General features: G+C 38.7%; 3 protein-coding genes across 4 annotated transcripts in view; all 3 read right to left on the bottom strand.

The window, feature by feature from the left end:
• LOC146464778 (uncharacterized) overlaps positions 1-10,521 on the bottom strand; it is a 29,986-nt gene extending 19,465 nt beyond the window's left edge. Inside the window, exons 1-5 of one of the 2 annotated variants that reach the window (XM_085129230.1) lie at positions 10,366-10,521; positions 6,166-6,328; positions 5,426-5,526; positions 2,110-2,193; positions 167-254 (exon numbers count right to left, since the gene is read on the bottom strand). In XM_085129230.1, coding sequence (XP_084985356.1) covers positions 167-254; positions 2,110-2,193; positions 5,426-5,526; positions 6,166-6,226 — 334 coding nt within the window. In that variant the 5' untranslated portion in view covers positions 6,227-6,328; positions 10,366-10,521. Of the gene's footprint in view, positions 1-166; positions 255-2,109; positions 2,194-5,425; positions 5,527-6,165; positions 6,361-10,365 lie in introns of those variants that run through there. The other variant, XM_085129231.1, reaches the window with a different exon arrangement.
• Positions 192-5,320, bottom strand: LOC146464779 (6-pyruvoyl tetrahydrobiopterin synthase-like). The gene is made up of 2 exons (XM_085129232.1): positions 2,110-5,320; positions 192-254 (listed from the first exon to the last, which is right to left on the bottom strand). Exon 1 carries the CDS (start codon positions 5,219-5,221, stop codon positions 4,757-4,759), a length of 465 nt encoding a protein of 154 aa, XP_084985358.1. The 5' UTR covers positions 5,222-5,320; the 3' UTR covers positions 192-254; positions 2,110-4,756.
• Positions 10,522-12,010: 1,489 nt separating the features above from the next.
• On the bottom strand, positions 12,011-15,970 carry LOC146464777 (beta-1 adrenergic receptor-like). The gene is made up of 2 exons (XM_085129355.1): positions 15,208-15,970; positions 12,011-13,480 (listed from the first exon to the last, which is right to left on the bottom strand). Exons 1-2 carry the CDS (start codon positions 15,881-15,883, stop codon positions 13,146-13,148), a joined length of 1,011 nt encoding a protein of 336 aa, XP_084985481.1. The 5' UTR covers positions 15,884-15,970; the 3' UTR covers positions 12,011-13,145.
• Positions 15,971-16,324: the final 354 nt, after the last annotated feature.

The raw sequence follows: 16,324 nt of genomic DNA, 5'->3' as shown, positions 1-16,324 counted from the left end.
AAGCCTCGCTTTTTTGCTCGGACAACGTGACCCGAAACGGATTGACCGAGATGAAAGACAAAGAGAGGCCTAGGAACTAGGCAACGTTTTTCCCAAGAATTTCATATTTTTGGCTCTACCTTAATTAATTTTAATCATAACACAAAAATACCCGCAGGCACCAGACCTGATCCTGTCTGTCCGTACGCCATCAGCGTTCCGTTGAATCCATTTAGAGCAGCTTTAACCAGGGGTCTGCTTACAGTACTGCATACCTGAAAAGAGAAAACGCTTGCATTGTAGTATTTACATTTGAGTAAATTTATTTTTTAAGGTACCATAGTTGTAACGATCGAATGAAACTTCCTCATTAGGGCCGTAGCCAGTATGAGGCAAACCGAGGCACTTGCCTCAGTCATTGTTGACAAATTCACAAACAGTTAAATAAGTAAAAAAAAAAATGTTAACGCAACATGATATTATGTTGAATGATAACGCGAATCAGGCAGTGCCCTGAATTACAGGTAAGAAAAATTAAGCAAAAATTCATGCCAACCAGGCAGCGGCTTCCCAAAGAAAACTGTCTTGTTTTCATGTGTTTTTACGCCATTTCTCGAGTCTTCTGTCTTCTCTGTTCTGAGTGAGAAAAATATATCAAAATGCAGCGTTCTATCAACAGCTTTTTTCAAAGAAAGCGGAAAGTAGTTGCTCTCATAACATGCTTTCAGTTCTTCTCAATAATCGAACCAAAATTTAACCTTGTTTTGCCATTACTAGTATATATTCAGCGAAGCAAATTTGTCTTTCATTTTATCTGGTAGAGATGGTTGTGTCAGTGACGAAGCCACCGGAGATAGTCGGAAAGAAGTTTTAAAATTGTAGAGACAAAAACCGGACAGGCGGCAACGCCACTAAGTACAGGAAGCTGTTCGTGCGAGCGCAGGTTAAGCCCTCTCCACAGGTTGAAGACCTGGTACCGTTCGTTGATGGGCTCTAACAGGCTGAATGGCCTTGCATTAGCCTATGTCCACTGCGAAATCCCTGTGGACCCGCTCGAGCCTCTACAGCGGTGGCATGCTAGCGGGCGAAGGCGAATAACGCTGGCATTTAACAGCTAACTTCGTTGCCATTTAGAAATGAAAATCCTCAAATGAGAACGGCCGAGACCAAGTTTTATGAGCCTGCGAGACTGAGCACCCCCCCCCCCCCCCTATAAACCCTTCTTTTCACGAAATCTCTGGTCAGGCAAACCTGGTTTAGGTCGTTGTTATCTAAGGCCTTCCTGTAGAAACAAACCGCCAACAAACACATTAAACAGCCGCATACAAGAACACAGAGCCCCTAAAGTAGCATTTAAATAGCCCCCTCCCCCCCCCCCCCCAAAAAAAAAAAAAATTCACCTCGATCTCTAGGTCTAGATGGCCTTAAGGGCTCTTAGCGGAATTTTTGTCAAATAAGGTTTGATCCCAGTGTTTTGTTTAAACGTAATCATCATAAAGACCCTAAATTGCTAGGCCGGGAATTGAACCATGGGTATTGCCTCAGTCCTTATTTTTTTCTGGCTACGGCCCTGCTCATACCCCTCAACTCACTCGACCAGTTATATTGTAAGGTTGAACTCAGGTTTCTTCAATGAAAGCAGCCGTTCAAATTTGACCCCAAATTGTCATTTCAGGATTGACACTTAAAAATTCATGGATTTTCAATTTGTAAAAAAAGGCGTCAACAACTTTACAGCGCAACGAACACAACCGGGATCACCGAAAAAACCAACACTTTGAAATTTAAAAAAATGTTCTCATTTTTGATTGGTTTACATACTACCAAAGCCAGACTCCTTTTTTTGTAAACGCGACCTGTGATTGCCCGATCAATGTTGGGTGGCTCCGAGTTCGTTGCACTGTAAAAGTAATCGACACTTTAAGAGTGTGTCAAATGGGAGATTATATACCAGTTTTTGTCATTGTCGCAAGCTAATATGTCGGCCAGAAAGTGAAATTAAGGAAGCCGCTAATTTCTGGTCAGATTTGGCACTTTTCATAATCCCTTATACAATGAAGCATCGAATGTCCCCTGGTTAAAACTCAACAGTGTTGAAGTTTTGTTGATTGACAGGTAAGGAAAACACACCTCTTGGTTCGTGGACTCTTTCGGGAATACATGATCAAAATTAAAGGTTTTTTCCCAGCTGTGCCTTGGATCTGAAACATGAATCTGAAATAATAAATTAATTTAGTCAATTAGATAATTGATAAATAAATAAACGAGAAAATACATGAGATTGCAATTTCACTTCATGTTATTTCACCAGTTTTCAAGCAGTTGGTTATCAGAATGAGCCTTAACAGGGTCTTGGGGAAACATGCAAAAAAATCCGGCGAAAATTATAACTATCCACTGAAAAAATCAACATGTGGCTCCTGAAGACAAAAATTGCATTATTATACTCTTACAGCTGTTTACCCAGACAGGTACTCTCAGACTGGGCTGAATCACTTGAGGTGATTTGCCAAAACAAAGAAATCTGTTTTAACAGATTTAAAAACGCTCCACACCTGTCCATCATCTCCCACCCCTCCCCATGGCTTAATTAATAGGTGCATAACAAAACCTTTACTCATGTTGTAACAGGAGATTCCGTCCTCAGTAAATTATGTAAAAACAAGATCATTTTGAGTTTGTAAAGGCTAATGGAAGCGTGTAATCATTTAAGTCCATTTTTCATCCCCTTTACAACTTTTGTAAATGGGACCATGAAATTTATAACTTTGAGCTAATTTGGGTTCAAACTCACTTGAGTTAGGTTCAAGAAATGGGAAAACTAGTATGGATTTTAGCATTTATTAGTATGTACATTGTTAGTATTGGCATCAGGTTAGGGTCACTGCTTACCATTGCTATGGACCTGAATTCAAACTCAACTGAAACCTTTTTATTTATTGATAAATTTGCTTTACAACTTTTTGAGAAAATAATGTACCCTAATTTGTCTCTGTTTAAATTTCAACCAAACGATACAAATCCTTAACCTTTCCAAATGCCATTCATGTTTATTCCAAAATTAACTTAAGAATGGTGCCTACTTTTGTTACTGTGCATCCACTCAGCGCATCTCGAGGTACTCGGGTTTCCTATGGGTGGCACCTGCCAATTCTGGGATATTTTTGCGCAGTTTACAACTATGCAGAGAAAGCAGAACTTGGCAAATGCTTTTGGTATTCAAAAAGAAAATTTGGGGTAACCATGCATTTTTCAGAGATAATAAAGCTTCAATTTGGAAAAAAAAAATGCCATACATTGCTTTGTATTTTACTGTTTTAAAGAATAATTGATGCTTAATTACCTCTGAAAAATGCGTGGTTACCCCCAATTTTCTTTTTCGATTTCAATAGCCCTTGCTGAGATCTGCTTTCCCAGCATAGTCATAATCCACACGAAAGTACTTCTTTATCAGCGGGCACCGTCCTTAAATTCATGAGACTTAAATATAACTATTGATGCAAAATATTCAATCAGTATAACTGGTCAATGGGTGTGCAAAATAACACATTTGCTTCAATCTATACTCACACTAAACCTGAGTGTTACTTCTTACTAAGAACTTTATCTGTATTTGATCACAAATTTTAAAGATGAGCTTAGATCATTAAATGTGTCCAGTATACAAATGATTCGAGTGGAGTAACTGTAGAATACCTGGCTAAAAATCCTCAGGCTATATGGCCATGTCTAGGCATACTTTTGTGACGCTCCTCCTTTTTTTCAGTTTTCAAGAATGAGACATATATATACCAATAAATATGTTCAAGCAGCATAAATTCTTATTCTAATTAAATAATCTGCAAGGGCATATCCCATCACCGCCCATCATAAGTCCCGGGGTAGTCAATCGCTAAAAATTGATATCGGAAAATCATTCGATAAATCGATATCTATCGATAAATTGAACTTAAATGATATTGATTTTATCGGTCAATCGATAAAACGCCGACGAAATGTAATGTTATCGATTTTATCGGATTCATCTATCGTTATTGAATCGATAAAACTTATCCTGTTTCCGTTGAGGGAGCGTTTGATTGTGACCCTTTAAATGCAGATTTCAAAGGCGGCAATGAAATGATTTGTTGACAAGCATTGTACAAGAGACCAAAGAGACTGCATTATGATTTTCTTCCTGATTTTATTGTTCAATTAACCGGGTTCGATTACAAACGTAAATTATTTTTCCTTTTCCGGGTTCTCGGCTTCAAGATTGTGGTCTAAATTTTTTCTCTTCCTTTGTTCCGTTGGTTTTGAAACCATGTTTAACCTAAGAAATATGGGGAGCGCGAGGGCGTCTAGATGATTTGTTTATATTTTTAGTAAAAAAAATCACGAAAATATTTCCCTTTAAAGACTGGGTGAAAGAGCAACGAGCGTGCGATTGTGTTACATCAGCAAATAAATAAAACAGTGGAATAATCAACCAGGGATCTATATCGGATTTCATTCAAATACAACACACGCTGAGTAATACTAAAAGTTTGTAGAAAAGATGAAGCAATTTATATCGTTTTACGAACAGGGAAGTTGTTTTAAGTGTCTCTGCGAGTTCTTTAATATCTTTTGGTGTTGCCGTTTCAAAAAATTGGAACGATAATTCAGTTTCGATAATATTTTATCGAATTTTATCGAATTTCGAAAAAATTAATCGATTTTTATCGATTGTTATCGAATGCTATCGATTATCGATATTATCGATTGACTACCCCGGGCATAAATACATGTATAATCTTCAGTTTCTTCGCTCGCCTCTGTAGTAAGCAGAATTCTTGCCAGTTTCTTTGACTTTCACTTCAAACAAAGACCCCTCTGGTAACAGTTTCGACAAGCGATTCCAAATGTAAACAGAGATATTTTCAGCTGTTGAGCAAACATCCACGAAGTAAGGAATATCAACATCCAAGTTTTTGTGGTCGAGAGGATCCAACACGCTGTGCATATGCTTCTTTAAATCTGTCAGGTTCATAACCATGCCGGTATTGGGATCAACAGTCCCACAAACAGTAATCTTGATCGTGTAATTGTGGCCATGCCCGTTCTTGTTATTGCATTTGTCGAATATCGATCTGTTTTCTTCGTCGCTTAGTTTGGGATTGTGTAGTCGATGGCTTGCACAGAATGACTCTTTCCTTGTGATGTAGGCAACTGGAAGAGCTTCTCTCCCCTCTCCGTTCATATAGTCATTGTTTAGAGCCATTTACACCAATAAAAAAAGACAAAACAGTAAATAAAATGATATTTTGCAGTTGTTCTTCCTGTTCTTCGCTGTTCTTATGTGGGAGACTTCCGCTGACCAGCCTTTCCCCTCTCCTTGGGGACGAGGCTAGCACATGCTCCAGTCTACGTCTAACCCTTTCCTAGACCCTTCTGTGCACTGTTTGTATTTTGAAACTTAACTTACCTGAGAGAGCTCTTGGACATTTACAGCTATCAGATCTTTGCGGCTGCTTTCATGAGGACGAGGTGGACGTACCCTCACAAAGACTTTTACTCGCCCAGAATCTGCAACACCGAGCAAAAGCTACATGAGCTTCTAAGCCCACCGGAGTGAGGTCAAGTCAATTATTTCCCTTGCCTCGAACATTTGTTTTTGGCAAGGGGCATTTAACGGTCAACTCCGGCGCTAGCGTACCAGGCTTCAAAAATTTAGATGTCGTGGGGGATCGAATATGCTGAAGTGTCGAATCAGCGTATTTCACGACTGGTATAGTTCGTCTGCACAATTCAGTATGCGAGATGCTTAAAATAACGAAAGGAGCATTATAAGGCATTGTGAAAATCAAGCCTTGTAGTCAATGGTGTCTACCAGAATCTTAGAATTGCCGTAGCTCAAAAATTGTCTGATTTATTATAACCATGTACCGTGGTGCAGCGATTAGAACTATATTATTCTTGCCAAAATCATCTGCTATCCAAGGTACAATACAGCAATACAGTGTAGCGACTTTTGCATGTAACAGTCTGTTCCGTTCTGTAAATTACTAATTTCAGCTAACCTTTGCTATTATTATCGGCGCTCACGGCTACTCTTCCTGAGAGAAGTGAAAGACTACTCTAAAGTTATAAAGTACCCGACTGTTTTTTATTTATTTACGATTATGTGTAAAATCAGTGCAACCACAGGCTGATAGCTATGCCTACCTTTACCAAGCTTTATGCTTGACGCTTTTTCCGGCTGTTTCTCTCCTTGTTGTGGTTTCATTTCAGTCTAGGAAACCTGACTAATGTTTAGTCAGAATTTCCTTCATCTGTTCCAGAGCCAAATCAAGACTGAAATTCAGTCTCTGAGGAAAGATCTGGAAATCTTAAGACAAAAAATGACGAACAGAAACGAATGTCAGTGAGATGCAGACGTTAAGCCGATAATACGTGTAACATCGTCCAATTTTCTCGGCTTTCAAATGGTTTGATATTATCAGTGATAGAGTCATCCTACATCAATAAGGTAATTGATTTATCACTTAAGGATGGCCCACTCAGTCAATACTCATCTCCTTTAATATTTTTTCCTACCGACAACACGCCGGTAGACGGTAACGTTTGAACGCTCTCAGTACAAACAAGGATAGCTGTAAGAGAACTGGATTATACCTTGGCACTCAACTGTTAACAGATTATTCAGCAGTTTTTATCGCTCATTATTTTTCGTTCCCCTTCAGGTGCAATTACAATATTTTTACTTGAGAATGAAAGGAATATTTTGACAGGTCAATTTAATAGATTGTCACTTCACACTCAGTTGAGCTGTCAGCCGTACACAGTACACAGTTAGCAACGTGGATTGACTGAGTTCCAGATTAGGATTCTTTATAAAATATAAAGGGGCAGTTTTGTAGCAGATGGAAATAATTCGCTCGTTTTGATGTCACCTTAACCGACCTTGAACGGTAAACTGACAAGTGGGATAAAGATAATTAATATGTAACTTCTTAACAATTATTGAACGCAATTATTGCCGGTCGATTATAAAAATATAGTCTACTCAGTGTCTTTCAATTTGAAGACTGATACAGAATTAGAACGGCTACCAAATTTCGATCTGCCATTCACTAAGTTGTCTGGTAAGTTCATTTAAGACTATCAGCAGTAAAAATGATGACAATTGTAATATTAGTTGACCTTGCGATTGGTTTAGTAATATTATCAAGAACATACTTATTGAGTCTAAGTACCACCAGCGTTGGTTTATGTAATTATATTGTTGAATAAAATAAGTAACGCTGTATGTGGTAAAATTGAAGCTACCATTTAAACGTTGAAAAACTGACATCTTCGTATGTGATGTCTTTTTTTTGTACAGCAGGAAAAAAAATGAAGGTACATTGCTCATTGGATCGGGGTTTGAGTCAGCATTGCCTGAACTATACATGCAAATGTAATATTACTTCTTCTAATAATTTCAACACCCCACCCAAACAAATCAGCCGACCGCAATACATGTAGTTTAGAAAATCCAGCTTGTTCCCTATTCTAACTTGACACAAACTACTTGTATTTACGTGGTCTGATCACAATTGTTACCTTCGCTTCAACTCCTCCCAAAGGTATTATATTATTTTTAGCAGTTCTGCAACCGTCTTCGTTGTCACAAAGCGAATTGAAATCAGCACTAGGCGTAGCACGAAACCAGATATGGAGACACGTTAACTGTCAACAGTTTAAATGTCAATTGAAATACGCTGTTGTTGTAGAACTGAGGTGGCGTAACTCTGAGCTTTATTAGACCCAATGGCGAGGCAATATTAAAGTAACGTCAATGGTAAATATAACCCATGCGCGCTTTCACTTTAATTCGATGTTGCACTTAGGTGTACTTGAAGAAGGTTCTAGTTCGTGTTAGTTTCATTAGCATAAACGTTACAAATAAGATCAGGGTTTAGTTTAATCAATTCAATCCTCTTTCACTTTACGTTTTACATTGGTTAAACGATTTGAAGGCATTTCACGCTCCAAGGAGTAATTAATTAATAAATTATAAAGTGAACGTTACGTAACATATCTTACAGGTATGAGTAGTTAAACGGCTTGTGATTGGGTGAGAGTCAGAATCACAGCGGACATTTGGCGGAAAGGCAAGAGATCCTCTTCCTTAGGCTGAAATGGCGCGAAAATTCGCCGGCCATTAGACCTAGCATTCGACAAATGACAGTTTTTTTCAACACATGATCAGCTTGAACAATTAGGTATAACAACAAAATAACTTAGAACAATTGAATGTCAAGCAAGAAGCTAAGACGTTATTGTTGTAGTCGTTCAGTCAACGATTATTTTCATCAAATGGCAATTCTTTTCAAAGGACTAACGACTTTTGCAAGCTGTAATTTCCGAGTTTTGACCAGTTTACTGTTTGTTTAACACAACCCGTAAAGCTAGTGATGTGATAGCATTGGTAAATATCGATCAGTTTTTTTGGAAAATGGGTGCGGCAAAGTTATTCGCTGCAAATAAAATGTCTGAGACATGAGTGGAATCCGCAAATGGGATAAAGTTTAGTAATGTATTAACCGTTACAGTTTGGTGTATCACCAATTCTTCATTAACTGATAAAAATATCTGAACAAATTGATTGTCCGTTTATGGGTGTCATCATACAATATATGGGTGGACCATAACCGACTTTCATTTTGTCATCACCACCCTCACCCACCCCCACCCCCAACTTATCTGAAGAGCTATGATCTTGCGTCCTTAGGATAGGCCGGGCCATTTTTCAAGGGCACGTTCTTTTCATACAACTTCCGAGAGGAAAGGCGAGCTATTTTTCGCCAGAAATATTGTCGTGTTTTCTCAATCGGGCTATTGCCTGAATTTCAGACATTTTCCTTAAACATTTAAACCTTTTTCGAGAAAACTTTTGAGGTTTCCGAAATGTCGACTGAAAAACTTATACCCTTTTTTCTGCTACCCCTGGCTCCAGTTGTTCAAAGGTCGGATGACTTTATCCTGTGGATAAGTCACTATCCGACAGTTTCAATCTGGGCAAAGATTTCAGTATTTCCTCTTGTACAAGTGAATATGCACACTCTGACCACAGGGTTTTGAAGTGTACGAAAACCTTGGACAACGTTTAACGTGAAGTATATTTTGGAGCATGAATAGTGCCTTATCCAGCGGATAAAGTTATCCGGCCTTTGAACAACTGGGGCCTGAAAAATAGTTACACTTGTTTAAAGCTTGCTACGGTTATCGCTTGTAACGAATTAAAATAAATATTTGCATTTTTTACACTGGATACATTGTTTGTGACAAACTAGTCGCCCTTCGCCAAATAGTCGTGAGCATGAAGGTGAAAGCAGCTTGATGTAACACCAAATTCTCCAATCCAACCTAATGCAAATGTGCATTATTTGGTAAGAGGAATTTATAATATATATCAGTCTGATCTTTGGTCTGAAAGGATTGTACTACACCTTGAACATGTGAACGTTCAATGTTAGTTTCGATCAGTTTTCAGGTACAGTGTATCACACTGATTGTGTTTATCAATGTAATCCATGTCAGTGTATATTATTTTCGACTTCTGAATCGGATTCATTAAGGTCACTTCATATTTCGTTTAGAAAACAACAAGTACCATTCTAAAACACCTTACAATTGCAAGAAATATACTGATAAGTGAGTGTTATATTCTGCACGGATTGCTGGATGATGTAGGTCAAAGACGTTGAATAAAGGTACGAAAATTATTTAGTAAAGCGTGCGTTTAAAGCTCACAGCCGAATAATTTAGAGAATAATTTTCGTTAGCCGGTCCAGCGAGTGGACTGAATTTGTTAAATTCCTTTCTGCGACGAACACAGTCCCTTGATCTAATAGAATTGTTCAAGTCCTACAGAAAGCTATTTGACTAAACTCGGATTACCGGTTGAACTATTTTAACAGCTGACCTTCTATAGTGTTTTTCTGAAGCAGTCGGTTTAATGAAAGAAAAATAAATTAATTAAACAAACAGCAAACAAAGCAGGGAAAAAAGCTTGTTTGAAACAATTAAATCGAGGAATGATTTTACGCCACAAGAGGTTCAAAGAAAAGCGGTGGTTCCAAGAGAGAAACTAGCAAATCCAGGTTACTTAATTTACCGGTGAAATACAAGTCAGATCTGTCGGAATGCCAAACTGTGATTGAGTCCAACAATAGAAGGAGGGTAAAAACAGCAGGCCTTATCTTGCGGCTTTTGCAAAAGTGATATCTTTGAGATGCGGATTGTTATCGTTCGTTATCTAGCTAAGTATTAGTTGTTTTAACCATCAAAAGGAACGTGATTGCAATACGATCAGCCAGAGCCGCAATACATGAAGCGAAACCGACATGCATGAGCTAATAACACTAGCACTAATCTTACCTTTAGCAGCTTTTACAAGAACGTTCTCTCGAATCATGCCAAAAATTCAACCTTGCGAGTAAAATGCCTGCTGAATTTGAGTCCAAAAATTAGTCTAAAATCATATGTACACAGAGGTTTCTCAAACTAGCGTCACTTATTAGATCTCCAGTCTTGTTTTGGTTCCGTTGTAGTCACCCGTATCTGCAGGTGACCTAAACCGCCAAGCTTCAACAAGTGGCTTATCTTCTCACGTCATTCTCGTCCCAAGACCCGCGCGTCCCTGTCAGCTAGGTCGACAAACGGTTACTGCCCGAGTGCATTATGGGATCGCGGCAATGACTGATTTCTTGTAGTAGTTACTGACGATTATTAATCTCTCGTTCATCGTGGAAAGAGACACGCTTGGTATTGAGTAAACACGTGGAAAACTGGCCGGAGTTTAGACATGGTAGTAGCTCTACTGTGTTTAATTAAGAGCGGTGTTGATTTGAGTGTCGTAAAACCAAAACTAAGGTAAGGACACTGGTCATAAGAAGTTTGTTCGAAGAGGACCCACCTTGTCTGGGGTAGGGGGGTTATCAAAGACACCTCTTATCTCATGAACTTTACCGACAAATTTTGTGGGCTTTAAAATTTCAGTTGACTCAGAAATAATCTGCTAGCAAGAGTCACCATTGCCAGATAAACAAGAAAAGTAAAGTTTGGATCTCATTGTCATTTTTTACTGCTGGGTAGAGGGGTGGATATGTAATAAAGACACCATCTTTTAAGGTTGAGGAAGGGGGAAGGGGAAGGTGCAGGCAGAGACCACCATCTATTTTTTGGTATGGTGGGCCCTGTTCGAGAATTGTGGCTTTGACCACTTCCCTTACTCTAACCAATCGTGAGAAATATAAACAACGCAATGAACCAACCAGAAAGCGGGAAACTGGAAAACGCGATCGAGCAAATCTCATTGGTTGAGAAAAAGAAGCATACCAGAGTTCTGACTGCTGGACTTGGAAATTACAAGTCCCGTTTCGACGGTTGATTTTTTTCATAAAGAGGGGATAAAGACAGAGCATTCAGAATACGACTGGTCGGAGGTAGCGACATTTGCAGAAGACATATCTCTCCGGAGACGAGAAGGAAGCAGCCCAATACCCCAGTAGGAGACATGAAACAATTAATGACGATGAAGATGATTTATTTGAATGTATAATGCTATAGATAGACGTTTTTACAGCCGTTTAATATTCAAATGTTAAACGTCGCCCAGCACACCATACCCACGTCGTTGTAATATGCATTCTTTCGAAATATTAAAATTGAACATTAGAGATGAATAAACATGTGAGTTTGTTTGTGTCTTCTAAGCCTCAGTGTGAATATCGAATCAAAAATCGGTTTATTGTTGTCTCAGATTCAGAAAATTGACTGTACGCAAGAGAATTAAACATACCGTGATCAGATTGAACGTGAAAACAACAACAACCACAAAAACAAAAAGAGACAGGACAACTTAAAGATTTCCGATAATTAATCTCCTAGGACCACCGAGTCCCTGCTCCATTCATTACTCCCCAAGCCTTCAAGCTTGGACTTTTCATTATGTTCAAAAAATTTCAGAAAATTGTCAAACTGATTCCACTGAAAATATATTTAGATCAAAGCTAATGAAAAAACTCTAAAATGTTATAAACTAAAGTGCAATTCTTATTTTAAAGGATTTTAACTTGTTTTTATGCACGTGATTTAGTTAAGTCTATATTTTGTACAGTTCTAATTAATTTGTAAGTTTAATATTTTAACTGTAGTTATAATTTTTTATTTACATTTCTTAATAGGTCCTTTAAACTATTCCCTCTGTGTAGCGACTTACTGCTAACCCTGACTGGCATCTACCCATTTATATACATGCACCTCATTGAAGAGAGACAATGTGGTAGTTTAGTGTCTGTAAAGACCAACTGGCGTAAAATAAGCATAGGCGCACTGCGCGTGCCCATATCAGTAGTGCTTTCGTTTGTCGTATAACGGAGCTTAACGTCCACAAGTTGTCTTTTCTGATGCTTAGTTTACTTTAATCGAAAGGAGGCATTTATTTGGAGGACGACCTACCGACGATATTGTGATAAAAAATCAACCAACATGTGGGAAAATATTATTGAATGAGACTGTTATGTTCCATCCACTAAGTCTAAACAATAAATCGACTTTGTTTAACGAGCCAGGATTATAAATCGATTTTGTTTAGCGGAGGTAGCACTTAATATTCTAGAGACCAACAAACCTGTGGCCCTCGGATTCCGGATCGAATTGCAACGTACAAATGTTTGTTTTTGAAGAGAGGGAAAACCGGAGGACCCGGAGAAAAACCTCTTGAAGCAAGAACAAGAACGAACAACGAACTCAGCCCGCCTATGACGTCGTGTCGGTGAATCAAACCCGGGCCACACTGGTCTCACCACTGCACCATCCCTGCTTCCTCGAGGCTAAGTGGAAACGTCCTTGTGGCGGTTAGTTTACAGCTAAGGGTCGGGCTTTAGCAAACAAATATGCGAACTATAGCTGTAAACGGCGGGGCAAGTCTCCGTTTGGAAGTTTTAAATTGTCATGCGTATGACAACATTTTTCAAGCGTTTCTTCGACGACTCTCTCCAGTTTTTAAACTGCATGACAATTAAATTGGATGACGCTGGAAGCTTGTTTACCCTTAACACACGAACAAGCCAAAATCGTCAGAAAACTGGCCAAGCAAAAAGTGCTCGTACACAACCAGTCTTTCGCTAATGCTCCATTTCGTTGTAAAGTCAGTTTCAAGGTCTACTGGTTTCGGTGATATATATTCCTCGCACTTGTTGAGAAAGTGTGAGCTCGTGAACTGACATTTCTGATATATCATAACTTCTTTCCTGGTGAACATGGACCCTTTTACACGGACAAGAAATCCTGGAAAATAGTTTCTTGTAAGCCAAACGGAAGTCGCGATTCAAGTAACCGTAGAGGACTGGGTTCATAGCAGAATTGCTGTAGACGAGTGTAGATATTACCAAGACCACAACTGGAGTTATGAGATTCTTGAAAAATGCGCTCAGAACCACGGCAATCATGAATGGAATCCAACACAGGTAAAACACACCAACTACTATACCTGGAAAGAAAGGTTGATCAACATGTTAGTGGTTACTTTAACAATTACTGACCTCAAGAAAGCTTGACAGACGCAGAAAAAAGTGCGGTTGTCGCTTTTATTCGACTTGCAAACTTTCATGAGGGAAAATATTCAGTTAGAATAGGATTACAGGGTCAAGGGAGCCCACTCGAGGCGGGTTAATCTGGATATCTAGCAAGATTGCTGGTTGGTTGGCGAGTTTTAGCAGCGCACCGGTCGAGCCGAGATGTGAATTTAGACAAATGATATATGAAGGATGCTTGCTCTCAAGAAAAGTGGCCGCATCTAAGTTGCACGTTGCATTGTAAATCTTTAAAATCTTTTTTTTTTTTTTGTCAACTAGAAAAGGATTTAAACCAGTTTATAACTGTTTCACCTACGAGACCGGATACAATAACTCTCCGACTCTACAACATAAAGCGACTCAGACTTAGTCGGGAACAAAGTATATGATTGAAAAATTAATGTGTTTTTGTGTGGTCAGAAGACGGCGGTTTAGTTAGTACTAAACAAAAATTGCTGATGTTGTGGGACCCAAATAATCAAACGTTTTGAGTCTGATGATGAAAACCGTTAAAAAACTCAGTACCATTTAAATGAAAGCTACTGAACTGGACTTATAATAATGGTGCCGTTTATTATCAGCAACTATTTATAAAGGCGGTAGAAATGTTTCAGTCAGTGGATAAAATTCTGAAAATTGAAATGAAGTACTTTCTTGTGCGGTACCGTTATTCAGTGCATGCAAAGTGGTCGAGTCTGTGCAAAAAACAAACAAACAAACAAAACAAAACAAACGCCAAAATATGACAATTCACTATTGTGAAGTATAAAGAATTTTACAATTGCCTTAAAGTTTGTAGATAAAGTCACTGCGACGATTCATATTCTGAAAGCTGCCTAGTGTTATTTCCTTTCCTGTAGTGCTGTTTACATGCCTTATTATTGAACACATTGTAACAATGCCCAAATATGGTCATAGTGCACTGAATATTCGTCGTCGGTAGTCAACAGATATCCTACGATATACGTAATTTCGTGCGTCGGGGAGAAAATGACAAAATAAAGATCTTCTTCAGCTTTTCTGTAATAAAATTGTGCTTTGCCGTTGAAAAATGCTCAATCTTGCGGAATACGCCCTGATTTTAGCCAACTAGGCCTACGGCCTCATCGGTCAAGTGTCAGGGGATATTCCGCGCGATTTCGAAGGGTAATATTTATTGTTAAGTACATGATGGTTCTAACAATTTATCACGCCGCAGGAGCTGTTTGTTATCTTGTTATTAATTGTACAACAGTGGCTACCTTAATGGTAACAGCGACTTGTCTGAAACTAAAAAATATGCCTTTTTTCGTGATGTACGGCCATTTACACTGCATTTAGATTTTCTTTGTTTCGTTCCCGAGCAGCAGAAACCGGGTGTCTGGCTCAAGTATCAATTGAGGATGTTTGGGGAAAGTAAACAAAGAAAAATAAATAATGCAAAAATCGATGTTGTTATCAGAGCCGACATGCCGCCAATTGGCGACGGTTGGCATGGCTTGCTATATGATTATTTGTTATTGAAATTTACATCCCTGAAAGAGTTGTTGCGTTTTTTTAACTCTCTCTTGTTCTCTCTATTTTTTTTTTAATTTAAAATTTCATTCATCACCGTATAATAAAGAAGTAGATCTGAGTTGTTCAGTGAAGTCTACAAACTCACCAATCGTCTTGGCGGCCTTGGACTCCTTCAAGACTGACATGATGTCCCCTCCTCCGTTTGGCACCTGCAGCGATTTTAAGCGGCGTCTTACCTTGTTTGCAGCACGATACATCCTTATGTAGGCGTAACTTATAAACAAAGTTGGAATTAACACGATAATGGAAACAAAAAAAGTCAGATATTCAGCGCTCATCGTGTCCGCAAAACGGCAAATTTTATGTTGGCGACTTCGTTCTTGAGCTGTGGTGCTCTTCAAAGCAACGAATGGTAAAAACGACACCAGAAGCGCAACGATCCAAACAAAAATTATCGAGTAAAAAAGTCGCCGGGAAGTGATTTTGCTTTGATATAGTAGTGGTAGGATGACGGCAAAATAACGCTCAGTTGTGACAATTGAAAGATTCAGCGCCGAAGCAGATAAGCTTAGTAGAGTTAAACTGAGGGAACATTGACACCAATAAAGGCTTCGTGTCCAGTTGAAAGTTTGTGCTTCCAGAGTTCTCAGAGGCAAAACAATTACACCCACGAATAAATCCGCCACTGCCAAGGAAACAAGAGAAAAATTGGTGGCTTTTCTCAAGATCGGAGTCCTTTTAAACGCCAGTATAACCAAAAGGTTACTCAAGGTAATTAGGCAACTTAAAGAAACGTACAGAAAAGTTATTAATGGCACCATGTCTCATCTCCCTTCGCATCCAACGAATTATTAAAACAGGCAAGTACGCCGGTGCCTTTTATCACCGTTTTTGAACTTGCGGGTAAATTATCGAGTTATGGTTAAGGTGACGTTATCGTGCAGTGAAGGTCAATATTAAAAGGTTAGCTTCCTCATGCATTGTTTTAGATGAATTAAAAATGACAATCCCCAGATTTTGATTGGTTAGCTTGCTATAGCTCTTCATTCATCAGACGTTATAGGTGCGAAAAGATCCTCTTTTAATTTTGGTCTTAATTTTGGTTTGTTTCTAGTGTTGAATGCGGTGAGCCGGCATCCCTTTTGCTGACACGGAATTGAATTTTATAAACATTAAAAAGAAAGCACGGAAGGTTTATAGTACATGTTTCGGATGAAAAACACCTATCTTCAGTACAACTGAGCAACAAAATGAAGCCTAAT

This window comes from Pavona decussata, unplaced genomic scaffold (assembly GCF_977016875.1).
Source record: "Pavona decussata unplaced genomic scaffold, jaPavDecu1.1 SCAFFOLD_161, whole genome shotgun sequence".
Taxonomy (NCBI): Eukaryota; Metazoa; Cnidaria; class Anthozoa; order Scleractinia; family Agariciidae; genus Pavona; species Pavona decussata.
This window is presented reverse-complemented; position numbering and strand designations above follow the sequence as displayed.